The sequence below is a fragment of the Podarcis raffonei genome, chromosome 10 (assembly GCF_027172205.1).
Source record: "Podarcis raffonei isolate rPodRaf1 chromosome 10, rPodRaf1.pri, whole genome shotgun sequence".
In the NCBI taxonomy this organism is placed as follows: Eukaryota; Metazoa; Chordata; class Lepidosauria; order Squamata; family Lacertidae; genus Podarcis; species Podarcis raffonei.
In genome coordinates this window covers 76,142,215-76,156,237 of record NC_070611.1, presented here as the reverse complement: position 1 = coordinate 76,156,237, position 14,023 = coordinate 76,142,215, and the positions used below count along the sequence as shown (strand labels likewise).

The 14,023-nt window shown below is 47.3% G+C and overlaps 1 protein-coding gene across 1 annotated transcript in view; it reads left to right on the top strand.

The window, feature by feature from the left end:
- The window catches only part of LMF2 (lipase maturation factor 2), a 35,815-nt gene that overhangs the window by 18,858 nt on the left and 2,934 nt on the right, over positions 1 to 14,023 (top strand). The window contains exons 6-13 of the mRNA XM_053404838.1: positions 180 to 318; positions 2,365 to 2,499; positions 4,399 to 4,504; positions 5,804 to 5,900; positions 8,006 to 8,188; positions 10,344 to 10,512; positions 11,749 to 11,860; positions 13,890 to 13,998. Coding sequence (XP_053260813.1) covers positions 180 to 318; positions 2,365 to 2,499; positions 4,399 to 4,504; positions 5,804 to 5,900; positions 8,006 to 8,188; positions 10,344 to 10,512; positions 11,749 to 11,860; positions 13,890 to 13,998 — 1,050 coding nt within the window. The remainder of the gene's footprint in view (positions 1 to 179; positions 319 to 2,364; positions 2,500 to 4,398; positions 4,505 to 5,803; positions 5,901 to 8,005; positions 8,189 to 10,343; positions 10,513 to 11,748; positions 11,861 to 13,889; positions 13,999 to 14,023) is intronic.

Below are 14,023 nucleotides of genomic sequence, written 5' to 3'. Positions count from 1 at the left end.
TTCAGCTGGGCTGTGGAGATTCTCTTGCAAATACATCTATTCTCGGCCCTGATAAACAAGCTTCTTTATATAGACCCTTTCCCTGTCTGTTTGCATCTGATCCAGTCGTGGGGTGGGTGGGTTGTCTTTTAAAACCTAGGTTTAAGATCATAACGGCAGGTTTCCGAAACCCTTTCCAGGTCCTCCTGCAGCTTCTCATCATCGCCACGGGGAACTACAACTTCTTCAACCTTCTCACCATCGTGCTAAGCTTCTCCCTGCTGGATGACGAACACTTGGGGATGTGGCTGGGCCACGGCCGGAAGAAAACGGCAGCCGGTAAGTGGCTTTGGTCTCCGTGGCTCTGTAAAATGGGTACAGTGCTAGCGGCAGGTCTGCATCATCTGATCCCCAAGTGGGTGGTCGTGCCTTCTGGGAGGTTGCCAAGAGGCAAGGGGGCACAGAAAATTCTTAGAGTTCAAGTATCTGGCATCACCAGATCAAGTCGTCGTCCCCCTCCCTCCAGTGTTGAATTAAGCCAAATAGTTTTCATCGGGTTTTGAATCAATGTGCATTTCATGGTTGCTCTTTCGAATGTTGTGTTACTATCTTTCTTGGTGGGTTTTGGGTTCCTTCACTGCGAGAAGTGAGGTTACAGGGTACAGAAGTGAGGTTATAGGGAACCGGGCAGAGGGCCTTCTCAGTAGCAGCACCCACCCAACAGATGTCAAGGAGATGAGTAACTGTACAACCTTTAGAAGACGTCTGAAGGCAGCCCTGTGTCAGGAAGCTTTTTCCCAACAGAATATTAAAAACACAATACAGCATTAAACATTAAAAACCTCCATAACCGGGCTGCCTTCAGATGACTTCTAAAAGTCAGGTAGTTGTTTATTTCCTTGACATCTGGTGGGAGGGTGTTCCACAGGGCGGGCATCACCACCGAGAAGGCCCTCTGCATGGTTCCCTGTAACCTCGCTTCTTGCAGGGAGGGAACCGCCAGAAGGCCCTCGGAGCTGGACCTCTGTGTCTGGACTGAACGATGGGAGTGGAGACGCTCCTACAGATCTACTGGGCTGAGGCCGTTTAAGGCTTTCAAGGTCAGCACCAACGCTTTGAATTGTGCTCAGAAACGTACTGGGAGCCAGTGTAGGTCTCCTGCCGCATTCTGTTTTTTTATATATTGGAAGCCGCCCAGAGTGACTGGGGCAGCTCAGTCAGATAGGCGGGTTACCAATAATAGAATCAATAGAATTATTACAATGTTCTGAGTAATGCTTTTTGTAGGGTAGGAGGCGCAGGGAATGAGTTTATTGAGTCAAGAGGGGCGGGCACCAAAAAATATTTGGGAAGCTTTTCAAAGTCTGATTCTTGCTTCCATCGCCCCCTCCCTCCCCAGGACCTCTCAGCACCCCTTTAGGCGATGCCACTGGGGAGCAGCAATACAATACAGTACAATACAATACAATACAATACAATACAATACAATAACCTATTAAACATTAAAAGCCTCCCTTCAAATGTCTTCTGAATGTCAGGTAAATGTTTATGTCTTTGACATCTGATGAGAGGACGTTCCACAGGGCGGGTGCCACCACCGAGAAGGCCCTCTGCCTGGTTCCCTGTAACCTCACTTCTCGCTATGAGGGAACCGCCAGAAGGCCCTTGGCACTGGACCTCAGTGTCCGGGCAGAACGATGGGGGTGGAGACGCTCCTTCATGTCTACTGGGCCGTTTAGGGCTTTCAAGGTCAGCACCAACACTATGAATTGTGCTCAGAAACGACCTGGGAGCCAATGAATGTCTTTCAAGACCGGTGTTATATGGTCTTGGTGGCCGTCACCGGTCTAGCTGCCGCATTCTGGATTAGTTGTAGTTTCTGGGTCATCTTCAAAGGTAGCCCCATGTAGAGCGCATTGCAGGAGATAACGAGAGATAACTAGAGCATGCACCACTCTGGCAGACAGTTTTGTGGGCAGGGAGGATCTCAGCCTGCGTACCAGATGGAGCTGATAAACAGCTGCCCTGGACACAGAATTGACCTGCGCCTCCATGGACAGCTGTGAGTCCAAAATGACCCCCAGGCTGCGCACCTGGTCCTTCAGGGGCACAGTTACCCCATTCAGGACCAGGGAGTCCTCCACACCTGCCCGCCTCCTGTCCCCCAAACTTCTAGGAAGATAGATATTTTGAGTTCCCCCACTGGGAGGTTGGGGCCGCTGTATCAGCCTTGAAACTCTCTCCCCTCCAAGCGGGTGAGGATTTTGAGTCGCTCTCTCCGCCCTCTCTGCCCAGTGACCCATCTAGGGGTGTGTGGCCACGACCCCTCCACGCCCACCCCACCCCTCCATCTTTGCATTGCTCCGTGTCGTCTCTTGTCCACAGCTTGGCCACCCAGCTTGGCGTCCGTCATGTCCCTTCTGTCCGAACTGGGCGCTTATGGCTTGCTGGTCTACTGGACAGCTCTTTACTTCGACCTGAAGGTCAACTGGGAGAAGAAGCTGATTGAGTCCAAGGCAGGTATGGAAACATCAGAATACTCAGAACTTGCAAGGATGACGGGGAGAATAAGGGGAAATTCTAAGCAGAAATTTAGTAAAGATTGGACAATGTTCAAAGAATATCTTAAAAAGTACTGTAGTAACACAAATCTCCTGACAGATTTGGATTGAATCTTGAAGTTTGAGGAATTTATAAAGTAATTTTTTTCCTGATAATTAACCAAAATGAATAATAAAAAATGAATTGCATATAGACTAGTAAGGTATAAAAAGCACAATGAGGTGAATCGGAAGTTAAAGGGTATACAATGTCAAATGAGGTGTTGTTAGTCTGTTTATGTTGTTTCTCGTTATGTACATTATTTTGTAATAAAGATTTTTTAAAAAGAAAAGTCAGGGAGCAAGATGCTGCCATAATCGTGGCAGGATGAAAATAGAATATGCCAGTGTCGGATTTATGTATAAGCTAAACAAGCTATAGCTTAGGGCCCCTCTCTCTTGGGGACCCCAAAAAAAATTAAGGGAAGAAAACCTGGATGTACATTTCCAAAATATAAGATAAAAAACAAAAGGAAACTACCTACAGCAACAGTGTTTTGTGTTGTGCAGGCTCCTAGGATGTAAGTCATGGGCCTCGCCTGCTCCCTCAAATATCCCTGGTTTGCGCCTTTCTATATATAGGGTGCCTACATTCTGCATGGACTGGGTGCATGGCAAAATGCGCAAATGGCTTGAAATGCCTATTAGGTCCATAAATCACCATATAGCATTTACTCAACACTAAAAGCATCAACAATTTGTTGTTGACAAAGGACAGCTGGACATATCAAGGGCCCCATGACCTTCAGTAGCTGAGGGCCTCATCAAACCTAAATCCGGCCCTGAGAATATCCATATAAATAGTCGAGGGCTTTGCACTGCTTTTTTCCTATGGAAAGAATGTGTGGCTTTTGCCATCGATGACAATGAATAGTAACTTCAACAGAAGTCCAGATCAAAGGGAGTAATGGTCCTACTCCGTTCTGCCTTGGTCAGACCACAGCTGGAATCCTGTGTCCAGTTCTGGGCACCCCAATTTAAGAAGGATGTTGACAAGCTGCAAGGTGGGCAGAAGCGGGCGACCAAGATGACCAAGGGTCTGGAAATCAAGCCTGATGATCTAAGGCACCAGGAAAATTGAATACCATAAAGGAAATTGTTCAATTCGTGGGAACATTCTCTCTTTCATAAAATGTGTACACTGCTTGATTGTATTTTTTTAATAATAAAAAACCCCTCAACATGGTTTACAAAAATAAGATAAAGCAATAAAATTACCACTGAGAAAAAAGAGCAACAATAATTGATGCATTCCTGAAGTTAAAATGATGATAGGCCAAAAGCAGAGCTTGCACCAACTCTGTAAACATCTGCAGACGCTTGTCTGAACGAAAATGTTTTTAGGAGGCGCCGAAAAAAGTGTAGTGCCGGTGCCGGCGTGCTATCAATAGGCAGGGAGTTCCGCAGTGTAGATGCTGCCACATTCAAAAACTGAGTTCTTTTGAATGCGGAACATGGGGATCTGCCTTGCATCGAGGAAAACGCCTGGTCCATCCAGCTCAGTACTACCGACACAGACTGGCAGCAGCTCAGCAAGGTTTCAGGCGGGGCCTGTGCTAGTCCTGCCTGGAGAGACCCTCAGGGTCTGAACCTGGCACATTCTGCATGCCAAGCAGATGCCCTAACATTGAGCCAGGAATCTTTCCGAAAGGATGCATCTGTGATTCTGTTTTGGGCCCCCATCTGTCTCGGGAGACACCATAGGGGTGCCTACTGTTCTCTGATTCTTAGTTTAAAGTTCACTGATTTGGGCTGGGGGCTTGTCACCCCTGCTCCCGGCTTTTTCACGTACGTGGACAACTTGTCTGTCTCTCTCCAGCTTTCACCTACCACGAGTTCATGCTGTGGTTGCGGATGGTGACCCTCCCTCTGGCGGCCATCGGACTTGCCTCTCTGGTCTGGGAGATCCTTCAGGCTGGGTACAGGTGAGTGCCTCACAGGTGAAGGGGGAAGTGGTGTCTTTTGGGGCCTCGGCAGTGTCCCTGCTGCTTTCTGTTTTTCCTTTTTTTAAAAATAATTTTTATTACTTTTCCATTTAAACGTATATAATCACATCATTTTTGTCCATTTCTTTGGCTCCTTAGAGCCTGTCAACTTCCTTCCCTCCCACCTCTTGGCTTTCAAAACTAACCTTTATATTATAGCATTTTATATATTTTTCAGTTCTAATGTACAGTGGTACCTCTGGTTGCGAACAGGATCCGTTCCGGAGGCCCGTTTGCAACATGAAAAGCACGCAACCTGAAGTGCCGTTTCTGCACAGGTGCACAGCGCGATTTGGCACTTGTGCGCATGCGTGAGTGGTGAAACCCAGAAGTAACCCTTTCCAGTACTTCCGGTACTTCCGGGACGCAGCCTGAAAAAACGTATCCTGAAGCGAACGTAACATGAGGTATGACTGTAACTCTTTACTAAATACCTCAAAATTTAAAAACAACCCCCAGAACAGCAATTTAACATGAATTTTACTATCTAACGAGACCACTGATCCATAAAATGAAAGCAATAATCAATGTACACAATCAATCAATAGCTGAACTGGGTTCTACACAGTCACAAAAACCAAAAAAGAGCCACAAGAATGCAAAATAAATAGCAAAAACAGACACACCTCATCAAAACGGAAGCGTAATGCTCAAAACAGCATGTTCGGCTTCTGGAAAAAGTTCGAAAACCGGAACACTTACTTCTGGGTTTGCAGTGTTTGGGTTCCAAGTTGTTTGAGAACCAAGGCGTTTGAAAACCAAGGCACCACTGTGTATAGAATTAGCAAACATTACAAAAAAGGTCAGGGACCGGTCGATCCAAAAGTTTAACAAAGAATGGGACATCTGTAGACGATATTTTAAAAAACATTGTCCCCACATCAAATCCTTAATACGCTTTGATTAACTCTTCTAATAACACAAGTTTAAAAAGAATACAAACAACATTTAATATTGGTTAAGTTTACTAAAAAAAAAATGCACTTAACAAGGAAATAAAGGAGGCAGAGGAAGTCATCAGGTGGAGAAGAAAGCTTTCCTTTTTTCAGTTATATATTGTCCTTTTTTGTATTGGTGGCGGTTTGTTTGTAACGCTTTTGTGTTTTGGTGTTTCAAGGTGATCAATGTATTGTTTATAAACCAATAAAGACTGAACTGTAAAATAAAATAAAAAGAGAAGTTAATATGCAGCCCTCTCTATTTGCCTTCTTTCTCTCTCTCTCTCTCCCTCCCCCCAAGGAGTGCTTGCACCCGTGGCTTTTTCTGGAAGCTCTGGAGCGCCACCCAGTGGGCCATCTTCGCCACTGCGGCTCTCGGAATGTTTACCATCAGCCTAGTGAGTAAATCAGGCGACAGCTTGGGGAAAGGGATGACGTCTTGCGTGGGCCTCAAAAGCTGCCAAGTGTGCCAACTCAGAAAAAAGAAAAGAAAAATGGCACCTTTGAGCGATGGCAGGGGAAGTGGGAGGGAGGGGTGCTTTTTGTAGAAATATGAATCTTGCATCTCACTGTGGAATGAATATATTGTCCTGTTGTTTCGTTTTAAAGCAAATTGGGGGGAAACAAAGCCCCCCAACAGTTACTCTCACTTGCAAAGGGATCCCTAGTGCTGGGGAGTCCTGGTGTTATAGGAATTCTAAGGTCTTACATATATGAAAGGGGACGTGGGTGGCGCTGTGGGTTAAACCCCTGAGCCTAAGACTTGCCAATCAGAAGATTGGCAGTTCGAATCCCTGCGACGGGGTGAGCTCCCGTTGCTCGGTCCCTGCTCCTGCCAACCTAGCAGTTCAAAAGGAAAGCAAGTCAAAGTGCAAGTAGATAAATAGGTACCGCTCCGGCGGGAAGGTAAACGGCATTTCTGTGCGCTGCTCTGGTTCGCCAGAAGCGGCTTAGTCATGCTGGCCACATGACCCGGAAGCTGTACGCCGGCTCCCTCGGCCAATAAAGCGAGATGAGTGCCGCAACCCCAGAGTCGGTCACGACTGGACCTAATGGTCAGGGGTACCTTTACCTAATGGACCTAATGGTCAGGGGACGCGGGTGGCGCTGTGGGTAAAAGCCTCAGCGCCTAGGACTTGCCGATCGCATGGTAGGCGGTTCGAATCCCCGCAGCGGGGTGCACTCCCGTTGCTCGGTCCCAGCGCCTGCCAACCTAACAGTTCGAAAGCACCCCCGGGTGCAAGTAGATAAATAGGGACCGCTTACTAGCGGGAAGGTAAATGGCGTTTCCGTGTGCGGCTCTGGCTCACCAGAGCAGCGATGTCACGCTGGCCACGTGACCCGGAAGTGTCTCCGGACAGCGCTGGCCCCCGGCCTCTAGAGTGAGATGAGCGCACAACCCTAGAGTCTGTCAAGGCTGGCCCGTATGGGCAGGGGTACCTTTACCTTTTTACCTTTACCTTTACATATATGAAATAAACGTTCATGGCAAACATGTACGTAAGTATATAAACCACGTCTCTGAAATAGTACAGGAAAACAATCCTGAAGCCATTTTTGACTCTCCCAGATTGACCTCAAATATTTCTCTGCAAGGAGGAAGGAGATGGGAAAAGCTTCCCAATTGTCTTTGGACTGTAGGGGGTGCTTACACCTCCCTGCAAATACAGTCTGGCAGGTATCTGTTAAGCTGAGCACACTCTCAATATGTGTAAGAGATTCAGGAACTAAGTACTTACCATCTCCGAGGACTGGGCAGGCTACCCAGAAAAGGCAATCAGATAATAATAAGGCATTATCAGGTATCCTGGCAGGCAGGAGAGAAGCAACACACTCAAATTTCTGCTGGGGACCACCTCTTTCTGTGATGCATGTATGATTTTTTTGGGGGTGGTCTTGAGTTACAGGAGAGGTAATTTCAAAAGTCCATATAAGAGCTTGCACACGCAATGTTCAGGGTCCCTCCTCCCTCCTGTGTGGGGTAAGTGGGGGGGGACCCTGTTGCAACAGTTTAATAAAGATTATTATTATTAAATTTTATTTATATCCCGCTCTCCCCAGCCAAGACCGGGTTCAGGGCGGCTAACACCGGTATAAAAACAATTGATTGAAATACAACTTAAATACAACATTAAAATGCATCCTCTTTTCAGTAGAAACTCAAATCAAAAAAACTTTTTGGGGGATGAAAACGTCACGTCTTGCTAGCCGCTTTGCTTCTCAATATTCTCTGGTTGGCCTCTATTATTTTCTGCTACCGATAGGGAACCCACTTAAGGACTCTATATGGGCTCTTGGGTACACCATAAGGGAAAAGGAGCAATTTTTTCATATAACACGGGGCTTCATTCATTCAGAGACGGGGTTCCACATACCCGGTGCATGTTTTTTGGACAGCTAAGTTCTTGCCGTTCCTGTTGTTGCAACGCTGTCTCCAGGAGAGGCTGACCCCCCCCAAAAACCCTCCCCTCCTTGCTCTCTCTCTCTCTCTCTCTCGCCCCAGGTCCCCTTCACCTACATTGAGTACGAGTCGAACGGGAAGCTCTGGCCCAGCGTCCACCAGCTCTTCAGCGCTGTCGACCGCTACCAACTCGCCAACTCCTACGGTCTCTTCCGGCGGATGACGGGGGTCGGCGGGCGTCCCGAGGTGGTCTTGGAAGGCAGCTATGACAAGGAAACGTGGACGGTAATTCATGGAGATAGATAGATAAACTTTATTCGCATTAGCCAACAGCCATGGCAACATAAAACAAGCCATATACCGTATTTTTCGCTCTATAAGACGCACTTTCCCCCCTCCTAAAAAGTAAGGGGAAATGTGTGTGTGCGTCTTATGGAGTGAATACAGGTGGAAGGCTCTGCTCAACGCTCCCTTTAAAGAGCCGTGCGGAGCGTGTGTGCGGCTCTTGGGGGCTTTTCTCCGAGGAGGGAGAAGGGCACACTCCACGCACTCTTTAAAGGGAGCGCGGCTCTTAGGGGAGCCTTAGCCGCGCGCAGCCTCTCCTGGGCAGGGGATAATAATAATAATAATAATAATAATAATAATAATTTTTATTTATACCCCGCCCTCCCCAGCCAAGGCCGGGCTCAGGGCGGCTAACAAGCAATAATAAAAACAATTTGAATGAATACAACTTAAAAACAAGATTAAAATACAACAATATTGAAATATGAAGGCTCCCCTTGCCCAGGAGAGGCTGTGCGCGGCTATCCCATAAGCCAGGACAGCAAGCAAGATCGCTGTGCTGCGATCCCGCTGGCTGCCCTGGCTTCTGGGATTCAGAATCCCCCCCCCTTGTTTTCCTCTTCCAAAAACTAGGTGAGTCTTATAGAGCGAAAAATACGGTATGCAGTTAAAAAGACAATGGGTAAAAAGGGCAATCAAATGACCAAGATTATTGTCTGATCCTTTTGATCTGATAACAGAAAGAACAATGTGGCCTCAGATGGGTGGCCTGGGATGGTAAGTAAGAGTGGGGTGATGATCTCAGTCCTCAGATCTTTGTAAAGGGGACAGGACAGGAGAACATGACCCACTGTTTCCAGATTGCCCTCTCCACAGGGGCAGAGTCGTTTCTCAGTTGGAATCTTTTGGTATCTGCCCTCAAGTACGGCAGAGGGCATCACATCCCATGTGGCCAGTATGAAGGCACGTCTGTATTTTGGGATAGTTAATTTATACAGATATGGTGCCAGGGAATCAAACTGAGAAGGGGTGGGGAAAGGCATACCAAGGACAGAGTTTCTTTATAACGGCCAGATTGTTCTGTTGTTCTAAGTCCTTCAGACGCTGTCCAGTTAGCCTTTTTGCTTTAATAAAGCCCGTCATGAGAAGCTGATGTGGGTGAAGTCCGCAGGAGAGGAGTTTTTGGTGCACAATTTTGAACCACGCACTTTTATGGGAGTCTTGTGTCACTAAGGGCAGTGGACCGGGTGGATTTAGATTTAGATTTAGACGGAGCCAATAATTAAGAGTTCTTTGCCAGGACTGAGCTTCTACAGAGGGAAGACTTGCCTCCAGTCATATTGCTGCATTTGGGACACAAGGTGTTACAGGAAAAATCTGCTTTAAAAATTTGGATTGGACAGTTTTAAGAATGCTACAATGATTACCCGTGGCAAAACAATGCTTGCATAAGGTGCTAGACCTCATGGAGGACGGGCACAAGCCAGGGCGGACTAATGAGTCATTTGCACGACTTGGGAGGCAGCTGATGGTGGAAGCACAGCATCCTGGGGGTTTGGGTGGTTTCATTTATATATATCATATATATATATATTCATTTATGTACAGTCGTACCTTGGTTCTCAAACGCCTTGGTACTTGTATGTTTTGGTTCCCGAACGCTGAAAACCCAGACATGAGTGTTCCAGTTTTTGAACGTTTTTCGGAAGCCGAACATCTGACACAGCTTCTGCTTGAGCGCAGGAAGCTCCTGCAGCCAATTGGAAGCTGCAGCTTGGTTTTTGAACTGTTTTGGGAGTCGAACGGACTCCCGGAACGGATTATGTTCTATGTTCGAGAACCAAGGTTCCACTGTATATCATTTGTAAAGATATTTGTGCATCCCTGTGTCATAGAAATACATAGCAAAGTGGTTTGCTATGTTCTTAATTGCTTGCATAAGCCTGGAGGAATAGAGAAGTTTTCAGCAGGCATTTAAAAGTTTGCTTGGGAGTCACCTGCTGGGTGTCAAGTGGCAGGGAGTCCCACAGGACTGGGCCGATGACACCAAAAGGATCACTTTCCCGTGGTCGTCCAATGAACCTCACTGAGCTGGGATATAATGCTTCAGGTGATGTGTGTGTGATTAGTGCCTCTCTCTCCCTCTTGCCCGCAGGAGATTGAGTTCATGTACAAGCCGGGCAACGTCAGCGCTGCCCCCCCTGTGGTGACCCCGCACCAGCCGCGCCTCGACTGGCAGATGTGGTTTGCCGCCCTGGCTCCCCAAGCGCACAGCCCCTGGTTCACAGGCTTCGTCTACCGCCTCCTACAGGGCAAGAAAGAAGGTGAGAGGAGGGAAAGAGTCAGAGAACGGCCATTTCCCACATTTTACAGAATTCTGATATTGGGGAAGACTTACTACAGCTTCTCCTAATCAAGCTGTTTGTCTAATTCTGCCTTCTGTTATTATTGCTGTTGGTTCATTTGTTGCATTTTTTAAAAAAAAAAGAATACTTTTTTTATTTTCAATGCAAAATTACAACAGAAACTACAACATTAAATCCAAAATAAAGCAATACAAACAAGAAAAAGAAACAACCAAAAAAACCACATCTACAAATAAAACCTTATCATCATTATAATCATTACATACATATACACATATTGACTTCCTTCCTTTGTTCTGAGACCTCAAAATTTTTACTCTTTCTAAATTATTGTGTCTAATGTAGATTGGGACGCGGGTGGCGCTGTGGGTAAAAGCCTCAGCGCCTAGGCCTTGCCGATCGTCAGGTCGGCGGTTCGAATCCCCGCGGCGGGGTGTGCTCCCGTTGTTCGGTCCCAGCGCCTGCCAACCTAGCAGTTCGAAAGCACCCCTAAGTGCAAGTAGATAAATAGGGACCGCTTACTAGCGGGAAGGTAAACGGCGTTTCCGTGTGCTGCGCTGGCTCGCCAGATGCAGCTTTGTCACACTGGCCACGTGACCCGGAAGTGTCTGCGGACAGCGCTGGCCCCCGGCCTATAGAGTGAGATGAGCGCACAACCCTAGAGTCTGGCAAGACTGGCCCGTACGGGCAGGGGTACCTTTACCTTTACCTTTAATGTAGATTACCTCTATATACCTTTTGCACTATTTTTCACTTTCTTTAACCCTGCAAAGCTTCATTCGTTACATACCAATATACTTACTCCAGAACAATATTTTTTCATATACTCTTTAGCACAATCCCATTCTTTTACTAATTTTTGGTCCAATTGTCCCCTTATGAATGCTATGAGTCTTGCCAGACGTATATATTCACAAAATTTAATTTGCCACTTTTTTATTGATGGAATTTTTCTCCCTTTCAAATTTTTTGCTATGAGCATCCTGGCAGCTGTTGTCGCATAGAGGAATACTTTCCTAATTATCAGGAATGTCGTTTGTGATTGCATTTGTATATCCCACCTTGTTTTCCAAAGGAGCTCACCTCAGGGGGCAGACACAGTTCTTATCCTAAACCCACAAAAGCCCCGTGGGTCTAAGCGGGTGGGGCGTCTGGACCCGTTTGACCTGAAGGAACTTCCTTTCCATCCCACAGTGATCCATCTTGTGCAGGTGGACGACTCCAAATACCCCTTCAGCTCCAAACCCCCAACCTACATCCGGGCTCAGTTGTACAAATACTGGTTCACGGACGCCGGCCAGGATTGGTGAGTGACACGCAGCGCTTTCTGGGAGAGGGTGGGGAATCCTTCGGGGCTGTTTCGTCCTCTCCTCGACCATCTTCTCGTGGGAATGTTGAGGGAGGCAGGAGAGGATATATTGTTTATTAATATATTGTTTATTAATATCCTTCCTAACTTGCGCTAAGGACGCGGGTGGCACTGTGGGTTAAGCCACAGAGCCTAGGCCTCGCTGATCAGAAGGTTGGCGGTTCAAAACCCCGCGACAGGATGAGCCCCCATTGCTCTGTCCCACCTCCTGCCAATCTAGCAGTTCGAAAGCACATCAAAGTGCAAGTAGATAAATAGGTACCACTCCGGCGGGAAGGTAAACGGCGTTTCCGTGCGCTGCTCTGGTTCGCCAGAAGTGGCTTAGTCATGCTGGCCACATGACCCGGAAGCTGTCTACGGACAAACGCCGGCTCCCTTGGCCTATAGAGTGAAATGAGAGTCGTCTGCGATGACCTAACGGTTAGGGGTACCTTTACCCTTTTAACTTGCGCTAGCAAGTTCCTTTATGTAGCAGAGTTATATTCCCCTTTTTACATGCACAGCAGATACCTGGTTGCAGGCTCTTGTGAGCCTCTCACTGTTATACAATTCAGTCTGTCTCAGATTGAATTGTAAGTTCCTGGTAAGTTCCCTTGAATCCCTCTTAAAAGAATAAAGATGCCACAATCTTATTCAAAGTCTATAAAAGAAGTTTACTCACATCAGTTCAGAGTTGGATTCCTGAAGGCAGAGTTAGTTACAAATAGGTACATGTGGACCTGCCCCATATGGGGGAATAGTCCCAGTGCTTCTGCTAGCTGAGAGCTAGCAGAGCAGTCCTAGCTGAAAGCTGGTCAAACGAAGGAAGTCAAAAAAGAGAGGGAAGGGTGCTGCGTGACTTGTCCTTTTGTTACCTGGACAGGTTAGGTCACGCCCACCCAGTAGTCATATGCAAAAGGAAGGATGCTCCAGGCCAGGAGGAACAGGAAGTTTTGACTGTCTGGACCAACATCCCCTTGCATGTCCATTCTAGGCAAACAAGGAATGTTGTATTTGACTGCTCCCACACTTCTGCCACTCCCTCACTCCACCATTCCCCTCATCCAACCACAGTCCTTTGAAACACTTGCTCAGCCCGTTTTTGTTTGTACTCTACTCGCAGAACCCTCCTTGTGCCGTTTCCCCCTCTAGCAGCCAGCATTAGGCTTCCCCTCTGCCTGGTTCCTGCTAGTTCTTTACTCAGACTGCGTATCCTCGCGTACGTGAAGCCGATAACAGATTTTGCAGAATTTTGCCTCCTGCCCCCAGGATACGGGTGCAGGATGGGTGGGGTTGTGGACCACGAACGCATCTGAACAATAACAATATGATAATCTTTATTGTCATTGTCCCATGCAGAACAACGAAATTGAAAATCTACATCATACATTCAGAAACCAACAAGCCTGCTATCTCAGCTATCCCAGCCTGGTTAGATCCCTAAAAACTCTGATACCCCATAATTAAATACAATATAATTAAATACAATATAAATACAATTAAATACAGTACAACATAGACACTACCTTAAAGGTAAAGGGACCCCTGACCATTAGGTCCAGTCGCAGACGACTCTGGGGTTGCGGCGCTCATCTCGCTTTATTGGCCAAGGGAGCCGGCGTACAGCTTCCGGGTCATGCGGCCAGCATGACTAAGCCGCTTCTGGCGAACCAGAGCAGCGCACGGAAACGCCGTTTACCTTCCCTCCAGAGCGGTACCTATTTATCTACTTGCACTTGAACGTGCTACCTTACACTGCGTTTAAAACCAAAATCGCATTTGGGTAGAAACTGTTTCTCAGGCGCCTAGTCCTAGTCTTTATAACCCTGGACCTTCTTCCAGAAGCAGAAGCTGAAAGAGATCATTTCCGGGGTGCGCACTATCCTGCGCTATCTCTGCAGCTTTCTTATGGCACCTGGAAGTGTAGATTTGATCCAAGGTGGGAAGAGGGCACCCAATCATTCTCCCGCTTCCTGCCCCACTGCAGGTCCCTCCCTCAGCGGTGGTGGAGGCGGCAGTGGCAGGAGGAATTCTACCCGGCCGTCTTCCTCGGCGACCCCGTCCTGGACAACCTCTTGGTCCAACATGGGCTTAAGGTGAGTCGAGGGGCAGGGAGCATCT